At 44.9% G+C, this 19,280-nt stretch overlaps 1 protein-coding gene across 2 annotated transcripts; it reads left to right on the top strand.

Moving 5' to 3' along the window:
* The first annotated feature begins 330 nt into the window (after positions 1 to 330).
* Positions 331 to 18,931, top strand: MBD3 (methyl-CpG binding domain protein 3). 2 transcript variants are annotated; one of them, XM_064497190.1, is made up of 7 exons: positions 331 to 475; positions 8,330 to 8,489; positions 10,405 to 10,542; positions 13,114 to 13,204; positions 13,706 to 13,883; positions 15,140 to 15,337; positions 17,030 to 18,931. In XM_064497190.1, exons 1-6 carry the CDS (start codon positions 420 to 422, stop codon positions 15,330 to 15,332), a joined length of 816 nt encoding a protein of 271 aa, XP_064353260.1. In that variant the 5' UTR covers positions 331 to 419; the 3' UTR covers positions 15,333 to 15,337; positions 17,030 to 18,931. The 2 variants fall into 2 exon arrangements, with proteins under 2 accessions (XP_064353260.1, XP_025966982.2); XM_026111197.2 differs by lacking the exon at positions 331 to 475 and adding an exon at positions 1,011 to 1,181.
* The last annotated feature ends 349 nt before the right edge of the window (positions 18,932 to 19,280 follow it).

Below are 19,280 nucleotides of genomic sequence, written 5' to 3'. Positions count from 1 at the left end.
CCGTTCCTGTCCCCATGTCCTGGGTGGCTCATCCATGGACCTATGTCCGGGGTGGCCTGTCCGTGGGGCCACGTCCCCCATGGCCCATCCCTGTCCCCATGTCCTGGGTGGCTTGTCCATAGACCTATGTCCGTGGTGGCCCGTCCGTGGTGCCACGTCCCCCGTGACCCGTGCGCGGCCCCACGCCGCGAGCGGCCTCTCCGTGGCGCCGGGCCCTGGGCGGCCGGGCCGGGCCGGGGCGGGGGCAGCGCGGCCGCGCGGCAGGGGGTGCCCGGGGGGGGGGGGGCGGGGGGGCGCCGCGCCCCGGGGCTGCGCTGCGGGGCCGAGGCTGCAGGGGGCGCGAGCGGGCGGGGAGGAAGGGGCGCGGGGCCGTGCGGGGCGCCGCTCCCTCAGTCCGGCCGGGGCAGGCGCGGGGGAAGATGCCCAAGGCGGCGCTGCCGGGACACCGAGGGGGCCCGCGGCGCCCGGCGCTGGGGTGAGGGCGGCTCGCGGGGGGGGCGGCAGGGGGTCGCGGGGGGGGGCGGGAAGGGGGCTCAGAGGGAGCCGCGGGCTCCGCGTGGAGGCCGGGGGGGGGGGCGCCATGGCGGCTCGAGGCGGCCGCGGGCTCGGCGTGGCCGGGGGGGGGGTCACCGGGGGGGCTGGGGGCGGGCTCGGAGCGGCGGGAGGGGGGCGGTGTGGCGCCGGCCCCCCCCGCCGCGGGAAGGGACTATATCGCCGAGCCGACCCCGGGCGGAGGGATCCGGCCGCCCCCGCCTCAGTCCGGCGGGGGGGGGGGGGGTGGGGGCGGGGCCGCGGTCGCCGCGCCGCGGGAGAAGGGGCGGGAGCGGCGCGGGCGGGCGGGGCCGCGCGAGGGGGCCGCGGCCTGGCGGGGGGGGTGGGGCCGCGCGCGGAACAGCCGCGTTGGGGTGCGCGTCCGCGGGGGGCGCGGGGGCGGCTGCCGGGAAGAGCCTCCTCGAGCGGCGGCGCCGCCTCTCGCGGGGGGCGCGCGGCGGCGGGGCGGGGGGGGGAGGCGCGAGCGGCCGCCGCACGGAACAGCCGGCGCCTGGCGGCGGGAGGAGAGCGCGGCGGCCGGGAAGCGCCGGCGGAGGCGGCCGGGAGCCGGCGGGCGCCGCTCGGTGAGCGCGGCGGCGGCAGGAGGCAGCGGCGACAGGCCGGGCCGCGGCGGAGATGGAGCGGAAGAGGTGGGAGCGCTCGGCCCTGCCGCGGGGATGGAAGAGGGAAGAAGTGACCGGAAAGTCGGGGCTCTCCGCCGGCGAGAGCGCTGTTACCGGAGGTGACGGCGCCGCAGGGGGCCGGGGTGGCGCGGCCCTGCCGCCATGTGCCCCGGCGGGTCGCTTCCCTGCGGCCCGGCTGCCCGCGGCGGCAGGGCGTCGCGGGGAGAGGCCGCCCGCCCCTTGGCGCGGGTCTCTGCGCCCCCCCGGGCCCCGTCGGGCAGCGGCGGAAGGCACCTGCCCGCCCGGAGGTTCCCCCGTCGCTGTAGGTGACGGTGCCGTGGGGGCTGGGAGCTCGCCCTGCCGCCGCGCCGCACTTATCGGGTGGCATGTTCACGTATATTAATAGACACCGCGAAGGCTGGGCGAGCCGTGCCTGCGGGAGCCTCGTCCCCTGCGCCGGCTGTCGCCCTCGGGGCGCTCTAAAAAAAGCGCCGGGGGTCTGGAGCATGTTCCCGTAGGTGCGTGCGTTACAGAAGCCGGCTGAGCCGGGCTTCGGGAAGGCTGGGGACTGTCTGCTGTGGCTGCACGTTGCCGTCGGTGAACGTGTTGTGCGGTGAGCGCCGTCGGAAGGGGGTCGTGATCTTCTGGGAATGCCGCTTGCCCTTTCGGGGTGTTTTATGCCTGCCGAACCTAAACATCTTACGTCGAATAAGGTGTTTGCAGAGTGGCCAGTGTATCAGAGGGAGTAGTTACCTGCCTTCTCAGAGCTGTATCTCTTTCTCTTCCTATACATTAAGGATTTTGGGATAGGGTGAAGAAAATGATTTACCTGGTTACGGTGATATCCGTTACTACAGATGAAAGTCCAGGGGAGAGCTCAGCCTGCGCTGACAGAACAAGACGTATTAGCCTGTGAACGTTGCTATTGGGGGAAGCATATGGTCGGGGAGCTGCTTGCTCGGCTTGAAGGGTTTCTATTAATATAGTCGTGTGTTTCATATGGCTGTAGGTGGGCCATATGGATCCTCCTTGCATCCGTAAGAGGCCGTCTCCGATGCACCCATGGGCCGTCCGCCACCCCAGAGCGATGTGTGAAGCTGGGGTCCCTCCGCAGCCGGAGGAGCGCAGCAGCAAACGCGCTGTCCTTATCTGGCCTTTACCGTCAGTGAGACGTATGCTCTCTGCACGTGTTAGGTTTCACGTTCGAAATCAAATTGTAATTATGAAAATAATGCTCCATGCTGAGCAGTATGTGAACCAGCAAATAGTCACCGTAATGAGCCTGAAGCTGGAGGTTTCTGCTGTCCTGTTGCAGCCTGGGATCTCTGCAGGGAGAAGAAAAGGCCAGCTGTAGCAGCTGGAGGAGCTGCAGCTGCAAACTTGCAAGATCTCTATTTTCTGGAGCACTTAGTTCATTTGTAAAGTTGTGATCTCAGAGCTGAACTTAAAAAAAGAGGAGCCGAGAGGCCAAGTAGCATATTATTTCCAAGTTATAATGCATTTTCCCTTTATATCAATTTGGACGGAGAGCAAAGGTATAATGTAGCCCTGCTGCAGGAATTTTTGGTTACTGTTGCATTTTGCATTACTTCAGAGTGGAAAATGTGTGTGTGGCAATTTATTAATACCTCTGCTGTTTCTGCCTCTTGTTTACCTGGCTCAGCTGCTAGGAACATATAGATGCATTAAGTGTTTGTAAAAATTGCATGCGTAGTCTCACGTTGGAGTTAATTGGAAACAAGCTCTCACGTGCAATCACCAGCCTTGAGAGTTAGCAGCAATCCGAGGTGAACGGTGGTGGGGTAGCCGTTACCGCTTCTCTGAAGCATTGTTTAGGGCTACTGTGTTTTATATTTGGAAGTTTCCTTTTGTAATCCTAGATGCTAGAAGCATATGCTTTCTACACAAAAAGTTTGCTTTCCCTCGAATGTGAACCTGCGTCAGGAGGAAAGACAAACGCCTTAAGCTGAATGTGTGCAACCTGTCAGGTACGTGTCTGAATGTGCCCGGTGACTGGCTGGAAATTAAACCCTAGTGATGCAGTCCGGGGTCAGAAATTTTAGAAACGCTCCTAGTAACCTCTTGCTTACCAGTAATTGACTGAGCAGAAACTTTTTCACTAGAATCTGTTGTTTCGCCTGTTTGGGACTTAAGATTTGGGAAAATCGGGAGGGTACCTGTGGCCGGTTTGGAGCTTTTGCACCAAATCCGGGGTGAGCAAGGTAAGTGCAGGTATAGAGGATTTACTTCAGATTTCGGGAAGGGAAGCCGGTCAAGAGTTTTGTGAAGTAGCAGGTTGCCTTTGAAAGAGTTTTGGCTATAGATGCTTTCCTCGCTGTTTATTCCCGCTTACAGAAAGGAGCTGCTTTGTATGGCAGTCGTCTTCATAATATTTTCTGTGAAAAGTTTGATGCTAGGTGAAGCCTGTTTTGTTGTGGATTTCTTACCTATTGCAACACCTACATAAAAAGTTCAGAAAAATGTTTTTCAAAAAACCAAAAATCTCTTGATCTGAATATGTTTCCCCCCAAATTGCGGAGGAGAATGCATTTCCTGAGCGCATCCTATGCGCTTTCTCAGTTAGTCTGTATTATCCAAAGCTCCTAAAGTGAAACTCTTAGGATTCCTGAGCTAGACCTTATAAAAATGGATGTTGATATTTGGATTCATGACTCCGTTAGAGGACTGCCACTCAGGTTTTTTATTTATCGGCAGGGTGGTGTGTTTCTAGGAACTTGAGAGTTTTTACGTGTATATTCCCTTAAAGTTTTTTGTGCTTGGAGACTCTCTTCTCTCCCAAGTTATTGTACAAAGAGAGGCTGGGGAGCAGCGTGCACCCTTTCCTGCTGCTGCTGGTGGCAGTTACGGGCCTCGGGGTTTAGGACAGATGTGGTGGCAACCGACAACTGGCAATTACCGAAGGACACTGCGTGTCGGTGGGTGAGTAGAGGGCGCCAGTGTACTGAGGAACCTGGAAACATCCATGTGCAAACGTGCCGTTAAGTGCGTAAAGCCGTGAGGTAGGTTATCGCCGTCGTGGGCTGAAAAGGTCGCCTGGTCTTGCTTATTACTGTGCATCAGGGCTTTCATGTGCCTTTCTGGGGGGTGGAAGCTATGAATATGAATGTATTATCCCGCTGGAGCGCGGGAACACCGAGGCAGATTTATGACTTGTTAGGGATACTGCAACCAGTTATTACGTAAAGATACACTGCAACCATTAATTTCTCTCTCTCTCTCTCTCTCTCTCTCTCTCTCTGTCTCTCTCTCTCTCTCTGTCTCTCTCTCTCTCTCTCTCTCTCTGTCTCTCTCTCTCTCTCTGTCTCTCTCTGTCTCTCTCTCTCTCTCTGTCTCTCTCTCTCTCTCTGTCTCTCTCTCTCTCTGTCTCTCTCTCTCTCTGTCTCTCTCTCAGTATAATTTGTTTCCTAGAAAAAGAGATGTACTATCAGATCGAAGTATTGTGAAGACCAGGGATATATAGTGTTATGAATGGCCTCTCGGACTGGCGGGAGGGTTGCGTTCTCCTGGAGGTGAGGTAGCGAGATGTGCAGCATCTTCTACGCTCAGCTGAGAGCTTGTAGCTTTGCCCTGCAAGATGAGCGTTCGTTGTAGGAGAGGGCAGCGTGGGCTGTGAGTACTGAGGTACTTGAACAGCTTGGTGAAGAGCTGCTTTTGCAGGAGGGAGCACGATTTAAAAAAAGAAGGAAACAAATCTTGCATTACGCCCATCATCCCACACTAAGGAAATGAGGTTTTTAAGCATATGCTTTTGATCACCCTTTTCACCTAGGTTATTACTATCTCCGTTTCTTTAAAAGGCAGACAACATCTGGGTCGTTTTTTTTTTCTTTTTAGGTCTTTTGTCTTTAGCTCTCCAAGTTCTGTGAATCTGGTGTATGCTAAATGGGGAGAGAAAAAGGGGAGGAGATTTCTTTAATGAGGCAGGGGGAGGGGAAAGGGACCGGGCTTGCAGTCGGTTTTCTTCTTAAGAATATAAGGCGAAGGAACAAAGGGTGAGAGCTGCACATGGAGAGCAGACACCTGGCAGCGGCCGGCTGCTGAATAGGCTGCGACGCGTTCGTCTGAGTCTGCACCCAAAAAAAGTCCCTGAATAACAAACGGGGGTTTCTTGGGTTTGGTAATCCTGCCCTTCGTTGCTATTTGCGTTTGTTTTGTTAACGCTGAGGCAGGCTGTGCAAACAGATAATGCGGTGTATCTTCTGATGGACAAGCATGTGAAATTGTTTGTAACTTTGCAGTGGCCTTGCTTTTTTAGCAACGTGGTGAAGTGTAAAAGACCTTAATCCGTGAACTAAGTATAGCGCACGCACAATAGCAGTACCTGCAGCACTGTTTGGGAGAGGTTGTTTTTTTGCAATTTTGCGTCAAAACTTTCCTTTTGGGTCTCTCAAACCTTTGTATATCAAAAACTATCAACATAGAAAAAGCCTTCAGATGTTTCGCTCTGCAGTGGAAGGAGAGGAGTTTCACATTTTGAGCTGTTCTGTGATGTTGAAGAGAGCACACAAGCATTTTAGTGCCTTTCAGACTCCACAAGTGCTGCTTCACCCTTTTTGTCTGTTGTGACTTACAGTGAGTATGAAAACTTTCCTGCTGCTCACGTTTTGGAGGGGGGTGGGTGTCTGGGGGCTTTTTTCTGCTTTTTGACCCTCTCAGGTGCCTGTAGCTTGCGGAACTGAGCATGCTCCTGGCAGGAGGGCAGCGCTGCCCCAGAGCACAGCCCTCAGGTTCGGTTTGTTTTCACTGAGCGAGTCGCTGCTGCCTTGCCCTTGCAGCTTGTTTCCCTGCCCTGCCGTCGCTCAGGTGAAGCTGGGTACAGCCGCCTTTCTCAGGGCGCGTAATCAGAATAGACGCTTTTCTCCTGGACGCTTCAGCGCTGCTCTTCTGGGCCAGGCTTCCCAAAGAGGAGCTAGGACTCCCAGTCCCTTCAGATGCCTTTTTTTGCAGATGCCTCTCAGTTGATTTGGAGCAGCTTTTCAGGTTTGCTGTAAAATTGTTAGAGTGTGTAGGGAGCACTCACTTGGTCCGGTGTGAAACTGCGTTATATCTGTTACAGCGTTGTATTTTGGAAGCGTCAGCCATCCTTAAAAGGCAAACTCAAAACTACTTTTGTCCCTTTTATTTTTCATGTCTCACTATGAGTTGTTCATGGTAGGTAAAACTGAATTAGGCTGCGACCTCAAGAAATGGTGGGCCCATTCATGGCCCTTTCGTTTAAAATATTATCATCTCCGAGTATTTCTAGCTCTTTTGTTCTAGAAGCTATCTTGCGCTTTTAGGTGAGAGAACGAGATGCTTGCCACCTCAGCACAAGCCAGCGTGGCATCTTATTTTCAATGAATAATGGTGGATTTCTGTTAAGACACTAAATGGTAAATTCGTGCTGAAGGTGCTGGAAGAGGGAACATATTTTTCATATAGAAGAAATTTCTCTCTTTGACTTCACTGAGAGCAACGATGGCTTTGGCCTAAAAGCTGTGGGAGTGAGTTTTTCCTCTTTCTGGGTTGAGGCATGTAACTCCCTCTATATTCGTAAGCTGTGGTTTCACATTTGAAGTCGAGAGCCAGTCTCTCTCCCTCTCTGCCTACGCCTACCACAGTGTCATCTTCTGGCTGGGTATTTGTGCACCTCCACGGTGAACTGGCCCAGCTGAAGAACAACCAGTGATAAAGTGTTTCCTCCTCTTCTCCCTACACCCTAAAGCTGGAATATTTTACCTGTCTGGTTAACTGCATCTGCATGAATACTTTCATGCTTGCAGAATATGTGGGAGGGAGAGGTGTGGGGCAGCATAAGCAGCTAGGAGCAACCAGGGGCAGAACCTTCTCTGTTACTGAGATCTAACAGGGGATGTGGCCTTATATTTTCAAAAGGAGATTCTCAGTAGATCAAGAACTGATGTTATTTGTAGGTTAGTGAGGAGGTAAGCTTGCTTCTGTGGAATTTGTCTGAAAAAAATATTATAACACTGCTGACCTCTCTTTAAAAGTATATATCCATATATATACAGTGAAAAAATAACTGTTATTTTCAGTTATAAAATGCCTTTCACCAAACTAACCTGTGTTTCTGTACAGCAGAAGTGTATGGAGTGAGTGAGCTTTTACCAGACTTGTACTAAGGCTGAATATGCAAGCTGCCTGGTGGATACACAGTGGTGTCCTTAGCTTGTCAGAACAGAGAATATTTAAAGACACAGAAAATACAGAAATGGGAGAAATTAACAGAAGAGGCATTGTTGTAATGCTAAATGAGAACTTTAAAAATACTTTGTGCTCGTTGTCTGTTTAGTTTTATAGTGCAGTCACACTGCATTGACTTATGCCTGCTTTTTACATGAACTATATATATATTCACTTAGCAGTGCTTTTTGTAGTAACACAAAAGTTTGTGTTATATTATTAAAAAGAAAGAAGAAGTTGGAGCAATTTGTATCTGCTTGCCAAGTTGTATTCTATCATGTACAATCAGATGCTTAAAAAGAATCTCTCTTCTGTTTTGGCTTCAATGCGGAGTTTTCTAAGGCTTTGACCTTTCTCTGTTGTTAATTAAACTTTGTAATTCTTTGCTTTGCAGCTTGTCAGCAGCTGACTTCCTTACTTTCTACTTACTCCTTAGTGCTGTGTTACCCTGAAATGAAGAGTTCAGAGTGCTACCAAAGACTTGTAATCAAGGCTGAATGTACAATACAAGGAGGGAAAAAGGAGTCTGAGGAGACATTTGTGGTGCTAGTCAAACATAACGCTCCTGTGAGAAGAAGCTATGCTTGAAAATGGGCATTTATTATTTGAGACAATTGAGTAATGAGAGCTTTTGTGCAGTCATCTTCCATTTCGGTACTAGCATGAATTATGCTATATTCATTTATGCCTGGACCAAATTTTGCTCTTTACTTAAAAAACACTTGAACAAATTCTGCACTTAATTTGTCTTTTTCACAATAATCATGAAAAGGAGTTGACATGAATGCACTAATATCCATCTAGAATTGAATGTGAGCTGAGAAGGGGCACTTCACTCTTGGAAGTTCAGTGTTTGTCTTCTCTCATGAAAGAAATGAAACTTGCCTCTCTCCTCTTTTGCAACTAACGCTGCTACTGAAGTCCAGAGAGTTTTAATTTTCCTCCTTGTTTCTTTTCTGTATTTTTTTCAGCCCAAGTGGTAAAAAGTTCCGAAGCAAGCCCCAGCTGGCACGTTACCTGGGGAGCTCCATGGACCTGAGCACTTTTGACTTCCGCACCGGAAAAATGTTGATGAGTAAAATGAACAAGAACAGGCAGAGGATGCGCTATGACTGTTCTAACCAAGCCAAAGTAAGCCTGAGATGGAGTGGAAGCTTTCGCCTCTCCATCTGTTACTGTACTGGCCATACTGCATCTCAAAACAATGTCTGTGAGAGCATGCAAATTTAGCAGTCTTGAATTAATGCTTTAAACTGGAGTTGTATGATATAATGTCTCTGTTGTGGGGTGTTGGACAGATACTGCAATTCGTTGATTCTTCCGCAGTACTGATACCACGAAAATATTGCAGTACTGCTAAGTCTTTGTATGGAAGGGTTGGAGATAGGGCTGGAATCTGTCTCTCTTCTCTCTGTCACTTGCCAGCCAGTCAGATGGTGGGGGCTAGGACGTGTCCCTTGGGGATTTTCACCCCTTCATGGAGACTGCAGTGCAAGAGAGAGCTGGGATTCCCTTCTCTTCTTTCACCTCCTTGGAATGCAAGATCACCTTCTCTGGCACAGTCTCCTCCAGAACCACAAATCTCCAGTTGGCTCCTGTGACTATGCAGCAGCTCCGCTCTGCTCTAGCATTTTGTTTGGGGGAGGAGGGAAGAGTGGTGCTGGTCAGCAGGAATGAAGAGGTAACGCAGCCTGCCTCAAGCGACTTTCTAGAGCTCCTGGTAGGCCATGCCGCTGTCTCAGCTTTGGCGTTGATCTAGGGAGAGAAAGCTTTTTGGGCTGAAAGATGAAAAGACAGGAGCGTAGCAAGGCCTATTTGCAGAGCAGAATAAAGAGTCTGGTCTTGACTCCTAGTAATTTTGATTGTTATGGTTTAATAGTGATTGTAGTACTACTGTGACATTGGTGTAACACCTGTGATTGTAGTACTACTGTGACATTGGTGTATCACCTGTCTGGCTAAATTGGCTTATGTTGTTCTTGGGTATTTGTAACAGATGCGGGAAACTTTTCAGAACCCAGAAGTTCATTTGGTGTTTGTCTGTGTACCCAGAAAGCTAAATGTGGAAAATAGCATGTTGTTTATTTTTTAGACTATGTCAACCAGTCAAGAATAAAGAACGATATTCTGATGTTAGTGACTGGAGCATTTACTTATAGCACTAGGTGCTCTGGTGATGTTTTTAAAAGAAGAATGCCTTGCCTTGCAGAGACTAGTAGCGTGCACGTGCGCACCCCTACCTCTCATTTCAAATTTATCATCAGCTTATAAATGAATTAACATGCAGGTGATTCAGAATATTTGTCCTGAATATTTTGCTATATATCATGGATAAATATGTTAAGCAGGCACTATGCCTGCAATCTTAAGAACAAAGTATGTCCTAGAGCCATTTCAAGATTTGCAGGTTAGATCTCGGAACAAACAATGCTGTTCCTAAGTTCCAACTAGCAGAAAATGTCATCATATAGTGAAAACTTGATTGTTATCAGCCCTACTAAAAGCTGAATTTAAACTGAGTTTTTAGCTTTTAGATTTGATGTGCTTTAATTTAAGATCTGTCGGTAAAAAAGCAATCAAAATTCCCACTGCATCGTTGTTTATTGGCACCCACAAATGAATTTAAACAGGCTTTTACAATGTCTTCTGGATTTGCAAACTGTTCTCTTAATTCTGTGTAATAATTTTTCTAATTCTTACAAGCTCAGTTTTAGTGATCCAAAGGTGACTTGTCATATTAAAATGCTAAAGCAAATTCAGCATTCTGACTTCAAGTTCTGTCAGTATGCATAAACTATAATGAGAGGAATCAATATATAAATGAGAGGAAAGAGTGGGAAAACTTCGTTAAATTTGATAGACCTAAGCCAAAATTTGACGGTAGTAATACATTTTTAGCAGTCTAAGTGATATAGCTTGAACATCAGACAAGTTTTCAAGTACCTAAATGCTTTGTTTCACCACCATATATCCTTATTAGCTGTTGTAGCATTTATTCAAACTGAAAATACTGTGTCTTTTCCCTCTTTTTGTTTGAAATTTTTAGGGCAAACCTGATTTGAATACTGCACTCCCTGTCAGACAGACAGCCTCCATATTCAAGCAGCCTGTCACGAAGATCACAAACCATCCCAGCAATAAGGTGAAGAGTGATCCTCAGAAAGCTGTGGACCAGCCCCGGCAGGTAAGATTTTCAGCCTAGTAGCTGCTTTTCTAGAGCTAAGAAACTTTTGTTTTTGTTGTTCAGAGGGTCACATAATAAAACAGTTTAATTTTGTAACACTGAGCAAATGTTCCATGACAGTTTGAAGTGCCTGAGATTTCAGAAACAAGAATTTACAGTGCTCCCAGCTTTTAAAATCAAAACAAAAAGCATTTCCAGTATATAGTTAATGTGCTGTCTGCACTGTGCTTTGTAACTAGATTCCAACCTTTGTTAGGTCGCAATTTCATTGCAGTCAAAACTGCCTTTTCTTGATACTGAAATCAAGCCTATCTACAAATTTAAATGGAAGTCATAACCACTTTAGGGGACATTTGCATTATAACTAGAATCACTGTCAAATGTTCCAATTGTGTGAGGGTGTTCTGTGTTTCAAGAAATCCCTGTTCTGGTATAGACTAGCCTGTGGTGCTTCTGATGTACTAAGAGATTGCAGCCCTGCATGGGCCTTTTCTTAGATCGTTATCTCATTGATAATTAACTCTATCCATATGAATAAAGTCCGAAATTCATGTGGAATGTCATTATTAAGTATAAGATCAAGTGTTGTTTTTCTGATTGTACTGTGTATTTGCAAACAACAGAATACAGCAAAATTAAAGGAAATCTTTCAGCTTAATTTAATCTAGTGAAAGGATGCAAAAAGTGTGCTTAGGAACAAATGCAGCTTTGAAGTTAAGGCATTGGTAAAGTGAGGCTTACATGTTCAAAGTAGTCTTTGGAAGGCATTCTCATTTCATTAGTATTACCTGGAGCTGACAGCCTGTCCCCTCAGCCGAGCTCACAACGGGGAGTCTGTGAATCCTTTCCTGTAGTGAGTCCTTCGTTATACCTTTTGGAAACTAGGTATTCAGCTTCATTAGTCTGTTCAGACAGTGTCATCTGCATTGGTTATCAGTATATTTTGAACTCTTTCAGGTGTAGTGGAATTAAAATATACTCTATGCCAACAGGAATATGGTTTCCTTTAAAAAAAAAATTGTTAACTTTCCTCAAACTTCAAAAGTATCTCTCTGAAGTGATATTTAGGAAGCCTTTGAAATGAATTCTCTTCTAAAAGCAAGATGGTGGGTTTTTAGCACCATTTCCTAAGGGAGTAGGACATGTGCATTTGTAGTATTTCTCCTTCTATAAATCCCTTGGCTAGTTAAGACACTAAAAGGAGATGCTAACAATACCCTTTTCATACGTGTTTTACAAAAAACTGAGGTGAATAGAGACTTGTACTCCTGTTGAGGGGGAGACAGATTGCACTCACCTATCGCTATTAGACAGCAAAGGTTAGCCGCAACGCACAAAGATGTAAATCTGGCCTCTGTAGTTCTGCTACTCACATTACTACCTGGTGTAGCGCAGCTTCTTAGACTCTAATGTTTGTGTTTCCTATATCTAACCTTTTTTCTTTTTGCTTTTATGACAACGTCAGAGCATATATATATGTGTGTGTGTGTGTGTTTATACAGATAACTTTTTTTTATATTTCACTTGGTATTATATAGCATGGAATAGGGCAAACTTACTCCTTCTTGCATCTTTCTCTGCATCATACATCTAAGAGTCTGTTAAATCAGAGCTTTAAAATATTTTACTGGACCATAGTGCATTTTAACCTCTGGACAACTGAATACAGATGTTTCCTTAATTTTTCAAAGCAGTGCTCAGTCCTGTCGTGCACTTTGCTAAATATTCACCTATCTGAAAGTTGTTGGCTAGAGGATATCCAGCCTGTCTCTTTTGGCTTTGACTGTCCTTATTCCCTTGTTGGGAGCTGGCAATCAGAAAAGTAACAGGGGTTGGGTTACGTTTAGATTCTGGTGGCATGAAAAGGGGAAATGTGTGGACTGGGGTAAATTCTTGTTTTCTCAAAACCTAGATAAAGTTGCTTTGTTGCAGGAGAAAATAGTGCTTTAGCTATTCATTGATTGTTCTTATAGATTGTGAGTTGAACATACATCTTTTCGTAATATCTGCCTTCCTACCAAAACAAAAGGGTTCACTTGTCATTTTGAGTACAAGTTTGAGAAAATCTGTTCTTTAGAATACCAGGAAGGACTAGACATGGTTGTTCTTAGGAGAAACTACTGCAAAGCAATAAAATAATGCTTTACTTTGGAAAGAGCTTGGATACAGTTTTCATATTTAACTTAAATTCTGTGGCATATGTGAGACAGCAAAATAGTAGTAGTAGTCTAAAAGAACTGCCCCTTACTATGTGCACTCTGAAAGAAAACAAGTGTTGCCTTACTATTGCAGTTCAGAAGCAGAAAGAAGCAGTGAAAGTACCAGGCCCTGGAGGAAAAGAAAATCTTTTTCAAGGCAGTTAATCAGGACAGAGATGTGGTGAGATTGATTCTCTGTTAGCAATGAGGATTGCTCCCTGTCTCTGGACATGTCAGGCCCCTTCTATAGTAAATCAAATATAAAATTGTCTGCACCAGCGTTCTTCCCTTTTTTATATAGTAGCAGGTGCTTTGTGTGGTTGTCAAATCCATTTCTCTGTTTTGTACCAATAAACACTTTCTTTGATGTCAGCTCTTCTGGGAGAAGAAATTAAGTGGACTGAATGCTTTTGACATTGCAGAAGAGCTGGTGAAAACAATGGACCTTCCAAAAGGTTTACAAGGTAATCGGAGTCTGCTCTTAACTCTAGGGGTGGCATTTTGATATCAATCAGTAGTGATCTAAAGGCATTGTGTTTGACCTGCTTGTTCTCCAATGTTCTTTAGCTGTGTGGACCATTCCTACTTCAGCAGGAACGGTTAGTACTCTGGCTAGAAGACTTGCATGCCCTGCATCCTGAGGGGATACTGAAGCGTAGTGAGACAAAGTGGCATAGTTTTCTTGACGTTTTTATTTTCCAGAAGTAGTGCCTGTTTAAACAGCTCCCTTCTGCAAGTTGGGTTTTATGTAACAGAATGAGGCATTGATCTAGGTGTAAATAACCTTTGAGACAGTCATACCGAGGTTCTTAGAAGTGTTTAGGACTGCGACTTACGTTGTACGAACTTCTCTAAATGACAATACACAACTTTGCCCATTAAAAATTGAAGCGGCACCTGTTGTCTTGATTCACTGTTCTTTAACTTGTGTAATCTTGGCTGTCTCTTTTTCCTTCTGCCTGTAGGGGTTGGTCCTGGCTGCACTGATGAGACTCTTCTGTCTGCGATAGCTAGTGCTCTGCACACCAGCACTATGCCCATCACTGGACAGCTGTCTGCTGCCGTAGAGAAGAATCCCGGAGTTTGGCTAAACACCTCACAGCCACTTTGCAAAGCATTTATGGTGACAGATGAAGATATTAGGTATTAACTAGAAATATCAGTTACTGTCTTTTTTTGTGTGTGTGGTATAACTATACCCTCTTTTTTCAATGGCAAGTTTAAATGTGTGGTAGAGGACTATGGCTGACTGAATTAATTTGAATACTACTTATGAAAGGGAGAAAAAATTGTTATACAAAGTTGCTCTCATAAAGACATATACTTAAAGCCTGTTACTAATTTTTTATTTTGACCATGCTCAGTTGCTCTGATGCATCAGGGTTCCCACCTACATTTTTCATGTCAAAGCATGTGATCTTGTGTTGGAAAAGCTATCCGAGTTTGGGTAACCTTGGTTAAGGCACCCTTAAAAAAGAAGGGGGGAGAAACCCTAAACAGTGTGATTCTTTTCAGCATTCCAGCCTGGTCTAATTAATTGTGTTGGGGATTCCAGTTAATGTTTTTTTGCACTTTACTCCTATGTGTCATCACAGGGCCATATAAAGCATTAAATGCTGCTGTGGCAGCCAACGAGGGTGTAGTTTATTTAGGTGTAACTTGCTTTCAGTAACAAACGACATTGCTGAATTGAGGTTGGTCAAAATTCAGCTTTAAGCAGCTGATAATGTCTTTGTTATATTCAGATCTCTAACTTGAAATCACACTACTCTGTATCCATTAACATTGTACAAAAGTAGAAAATGTTTTATTTGTTAGGTAAATCTTTTTGAATTTACAAGATGACTTTGACCAAGAAAGACTGTCTGTTTTTAACTTTCTGATTTCCTGTGGCTGAGATGAAATAGGTGTCCCATGAGCCACAGACTGTTGATCACTGCTTTACAACTTTGACGTAAAAGTAGCTGTAAAATTTAATATTGCAACTGAAAAAGAGAATGAGCAAAAAAAATGGAAATCAGAAGTTTAATTTTCTCCAGTCTCAGTTTTGGAAATCTGAACAGGGTAGGTTAACACTTTCTTGTTTAAAACAATATCAGTGGTAATAACAAAAAAGGGCTTGAGTCAGCTGCTAGATTAGGTAAATTTCAGCCAGAATTAAAAAGGTACAATCAATATTAAGGACTCACGATAGAAAATGTTGGGCAACCTTAATGTGTTTCTTTCAACTTCACTTACAATATAATGCAGGGCAATTGTTTTACAATGTAATTCTCATAGAGGGCTTTTTTTTAAAGTCATACTTTCCTCCCCAACCTCATGCATGAGGGATTTAAGATTCCTTTCCCCCAGCGTTGGCAGCTCTGAGAATTAATGCGAGTGTTCATTAATTTGGGCAGGAAGCAAGAGGAACTGGTGCAGCAGGTGCGAAAGAGGCTGGAGGAAGCCCTTATGGCTGACATGCTTGCCCATGTAGAGGAAATAGCAAGAGATGGAGAAGCTCCTTCAGAGAAAGAAGGAGGTGAGGAAGAAGGGGAAGAAGAGGAGGAGGAGGAGGAGCAGGACCATGACCAGGAAATGGAGAATGTATAGTCCAGGTAATATGACAACTTCCTTTCTTGCCTTAAACTGTACTGAATAGTGTTTCATTGAAGGCAGGAATATTTTCAGAGGGAATCTTAGCGTATATTGACAAAATTTTGTGTTTTAGCACACACTTTTAAAAGTGAAGTAGCCATTCTATCAGGCAAAAATCAACTATTTTGATGGGTGTGATGTCTGGTGAGTGTTTGTCTTCAGTGAATATTCTGTGTTGTTTCATCAGATGGACTAAACGTATAGCCAGAATGTGTATGTAAGTGCTTGAAAGTGGATCAGTTTTTAAAAAAGTGTTTGCATCTTCTAATGGCAATTTATTTTTCCAAATTTTCTGTTTTTACTTCTTGTGATAACGAAGAGGATGCTGTGGATGGGCAGGTCTTCTCCTGTGTTCATCCCCACCCTCCCCCCTTTCTGTCTGGCTTTTGCTTTCTTAGTAAGCGTTTTCTTGCAGGCTGTGTCAGAGGGCACATTCGTAGAAATCCAACATGATATTTTTAGAAGGCACGTTTGTAGAAATTCAAAGTGATATTCTTAGAAGTTAGAAAGGGTAACTTGACTATCAAAAGAGGGAAGTAGCTGAAATACATTTTATGTGGCAGGAATTCGTAAGATGAAAATAACAGAAAAATACACTTTCTTGTTATCTAGGAACAATGCAAGTTTGAGATCACTTAACAGTGGTAACTACAGGATTCACAGAAGTGAGCCTTTACATTGTGCTGCGTCCCTTCTTGAAATCAGTACAGCCTTTGTGATAGTTTACGTGTATCTGACTTCCACTTGTGCAGTGGAACTTTCTCAGGGTGCAGTTAAAATTTTGTTACCACCTTGCAAACTAAAATAGTTCGGAAGAGTAAATAATTACTGTCTAGTAATTCAGAACAGAAGCAGAGGTATGACCTTCAACTCTACACATAAGGCCAAGCCAATACACACCAACTGAAGTTCTCTTAAATGTTGCATTAGACAGGACAGAGCGAGCCGTGCTGTGAAGCAGGATGTTCCTTTGCTATATTAATTTTGAAGTAACCCTAGCCAGGAGCACTATGTATCATCAGTGGAGCTCATGCAATGAGATGAAAACAGAACTCACTGATTTTAATTTTTGCTTGTTTTAAGTCTTACCCTAAGAAAAGCAATTAGTGTTCTGTCACTGAAATGGGATAGCCAATACTCTTGATGCTTGATTATGTAGACTCCAGTTGTGCGAGCCTGTGAGGCAAGAAACACAAATGTGGAGGGGGAAAAAAGGCATCTTAGGATGAATAGCAGAAGAAAAGCAAAGCCCTTTGGAGGGAGTGACAGCTGTATTTCAGTATCAGGTGGAATCAAGAGTGATTTATGTTCACCAATCCTTTAAGCTGGGAGTTGATTATAATTGTGCTATTTGTTAGGCTTTTGGGAGATACCGTCTTATATCTGGGCTCTCTTCAAGTTCCTGTTTTACTGCATGATGAACGGTAGCTTTGTTTTGGCACTAAATATCTTGCATTTCTTTCTACTACAAAGGTCTGGCAACAGTAAAGCACCAGGATAAATTATCTGCTGAAGGTGAAAAACAGGAGATAAAAAAATGGATATGTTACAGATTAAGACTGGCGATGATACTTTGTCCTTTAAGAGCTCACTTGCTACAAAGATATATCAGTGCCTATTAACTTATTAAGTCTTTTCTCTTTTTCTTCTAGGGAGTTCCATCTAAGAATTCCCAGTATAAACCCTATCAGCAGGGTCAGCACAACAATTTACAAAGCCAAGAGTGTCTGCAGAGTAAATTGCACCAACAATCCAACTGTACCTATGAGCATTTTTGATGTACGCTTCAGGAAAAGTTGAGAAGCTGATGGTTCATTAATTGCTGGGTAGTTTTGAAGATGGAACTTGACTAAACTCTACTCCCCCTCCTTTTTCTAAAGGGGTAGGGTAATAGGGAATACAAAAGTGGGAGGGAATAAAGGAATATAAAATGGTGGGAGGGAAAATACTAGGAACCAAATTTCGTATCTTTTTTTTTTTTTTGTGGGTCAGTGATAGGTGATACATTTTTCAGGCTTTTCTATCAAAGTACTTTTAACAGTGACCCATAAAAACAGTTTTCTCTCTAATACAAGTGAGAGAGATGCTGTTTCACTCCTTGGCTACTCTGCTGTAGGCTACCTGTTTGTACCAGACTCTAGGGAGGTCATTTTATGTTGTGGATTGTCATTCCATACGTCAATTCAGGTCACTGAATTTCACTTTCCTCACAAGACCACATTGGTCTTGAAGTGTAGTCTCAGAGATGAACTGCCAGTGCCTCCTCCATCTGAGGCTTGATGTGTAGGGGAAGTTACACTCGAGGAATCGGTCTTACATCAGTGGCAATCTGTTTTTATAGTTAGTTCCGGCACCACACTGAATGCACTATCGTGCAAGTTCTCAATATGGAATTCTGTGTATGTCCGAGCATAGCCTAATAGCGTTTTGAAGGTAAATATACCCACTCTGTGGTATATTCTGCTTTGGTTTAAGTCTGGTCAGAAGGACCTTTTCAGCTCAGAATGGAAGGATGACTCATTTCTGACCAACAACGAGGAAGTTTTCCTCCTTTCTCTTCTGGTGCCAAGAACCCTGACCTCTGTTTTTGTGAGCATGGAGGGAAGGGAATCCATTCCAATAGGTGTGTCTACACTTCTGCTTTCATGTGCGGTAATATTCTGACCTCTTTTAAAAACATGAAAGGAAAAAGGTTGATTTTTCTATAACTGATATCTAAAAATGAATCTAAAGCTTTTTATTAAGTATGGAATCTTTCTTATTTGCATGTGCAGTGAAGTGACCAGCATTTTGTGTCCAAAAACGAAACGATGTGAAACCTGCCTTAAGGTGTTTATAAGTATTTGGCTTCACCATGGGTACCTTGATTGATTCCTCAGTCTCTTCTAGTACGTCTGTGAGCATATTGGGGTAATTTGTGGCTAAAAAACAGATTTATCTAGGAAGGATAGGGAGAGGGGAGGAAGATCAGAGTTTATAGTTTGGAGAATGTGTTGACTAGGTTGCAAAAATTATTTTAGTCTTAGGGTATCCATTGCATAATTTATGCATGGAAGTCTCAGTTGAGAGTACAGTATGAAGTGGTGGATTAAATATTGTGCCACTAACCAATTGTACAAGTTGTTGGTATCCCAAAACTTGGGGAAGAAAGTAGCTCCCAGAGCCTTTATCATGTAAGAATGATTAGCAATAACAGCAAGGGGCCAGGGGAATTGCCTGGAAAGTAATAGCCTTTGGGAGTGGTTCAGCTTAGTGACCTGAATAGGTGTAAGCTCCTTGAAAAACATCCCATGCCAAAGTGATTGATACGATGTTAACGTTTTTCTAAAGGATGTGAAAATACAAAAACTCTTTGATATTGCTCATTTGGAGTACTGCAAGAAGACTGAATTGTACTTTGCTGCTGCTCTGCCAGGTATTGCTTTGGGGAACCTTGCCTGGTACAGCTGCCAGTGAAAATTACTTTCCTTTTTGAACAGTCTGTTACGGTTATGATTCTGTAAATCTGTCCTCTTGTAATTCATTGTGTTGAATTAAATGTTTCTCACAAAGTAGAGGTTCTTCTAGTCTGCGTCGAGCCCCTGCTTGGAGTTTTTGTGCGAGGCCACTTCCAGTTATCTCAGCAGAGAAATGCCTGTATCTTTGTCGTGGGCTGCATTCTGAGATTTGGACCTCAGTGCCTGGGACCCGGAGGAAGGGAATACAGGGTGAAACTTGTGGAAGGCCAGTTCTTTCCTTGTGCAGAGTCCTTCCGTGTCTTCACTGAATAAGAGGCTTCCAAGGTGTCCTGTCTAAAGGGCAAGTCACTGATAACAGTCCTCTGAATCTTATCTCTAGCAGATTATAACCCATACAGGAGTGGATCTTTTGACTATGGCGTTCTTGCTCTGACTCTTTTTTTTT

The sequence above is a fragment of the Dromaius novaehollandiae genome, chromosome 25, assembly GCF_036370855.1.
Source record: "Dromaius novaehollandiae isolate bDroNov1 chromosome 25, bDroNov1.hap1, whole genome shotgun sequence".
Classification (NCBI taxonomy): Eukaryota; Metazoa; Chordata; class Aves; order Casuariiformes; family Dromaiidae; genus Dromaius; species Dromaius novaehollandiae.
This window is presented reverse-complemented; position numbering and strand designations above follow the sequence as displayed.

What these genes read in the sequence shown, in the direction of transcription:
- MBD3 (XM_064497190.1), top strand. Translation starts at nt 420, where the DNA reads ATGCCCAAGGCGGCGCTGCCGGGACACCGAGGGGGCCCGCGGCGCCCG. An exon ending in CTGTGGACCAGCCCCGGCAG is followed by an intron (nt 10,543 to 13,113) that starts GTAAGATTTTCA and finishes CTTTGATGTCAG; the next exon opens with CTCTTCTGGGAGAAGAAATT. An exon ending in GTGACAGATGAAGATATTAG is followed by an intron (nt 13,884 to 15,139) that starts GTATTAACTAGA and finishes TAATTTGGGCAG; the next exon opens with GAAGCAAGAGGAACTGGTGC.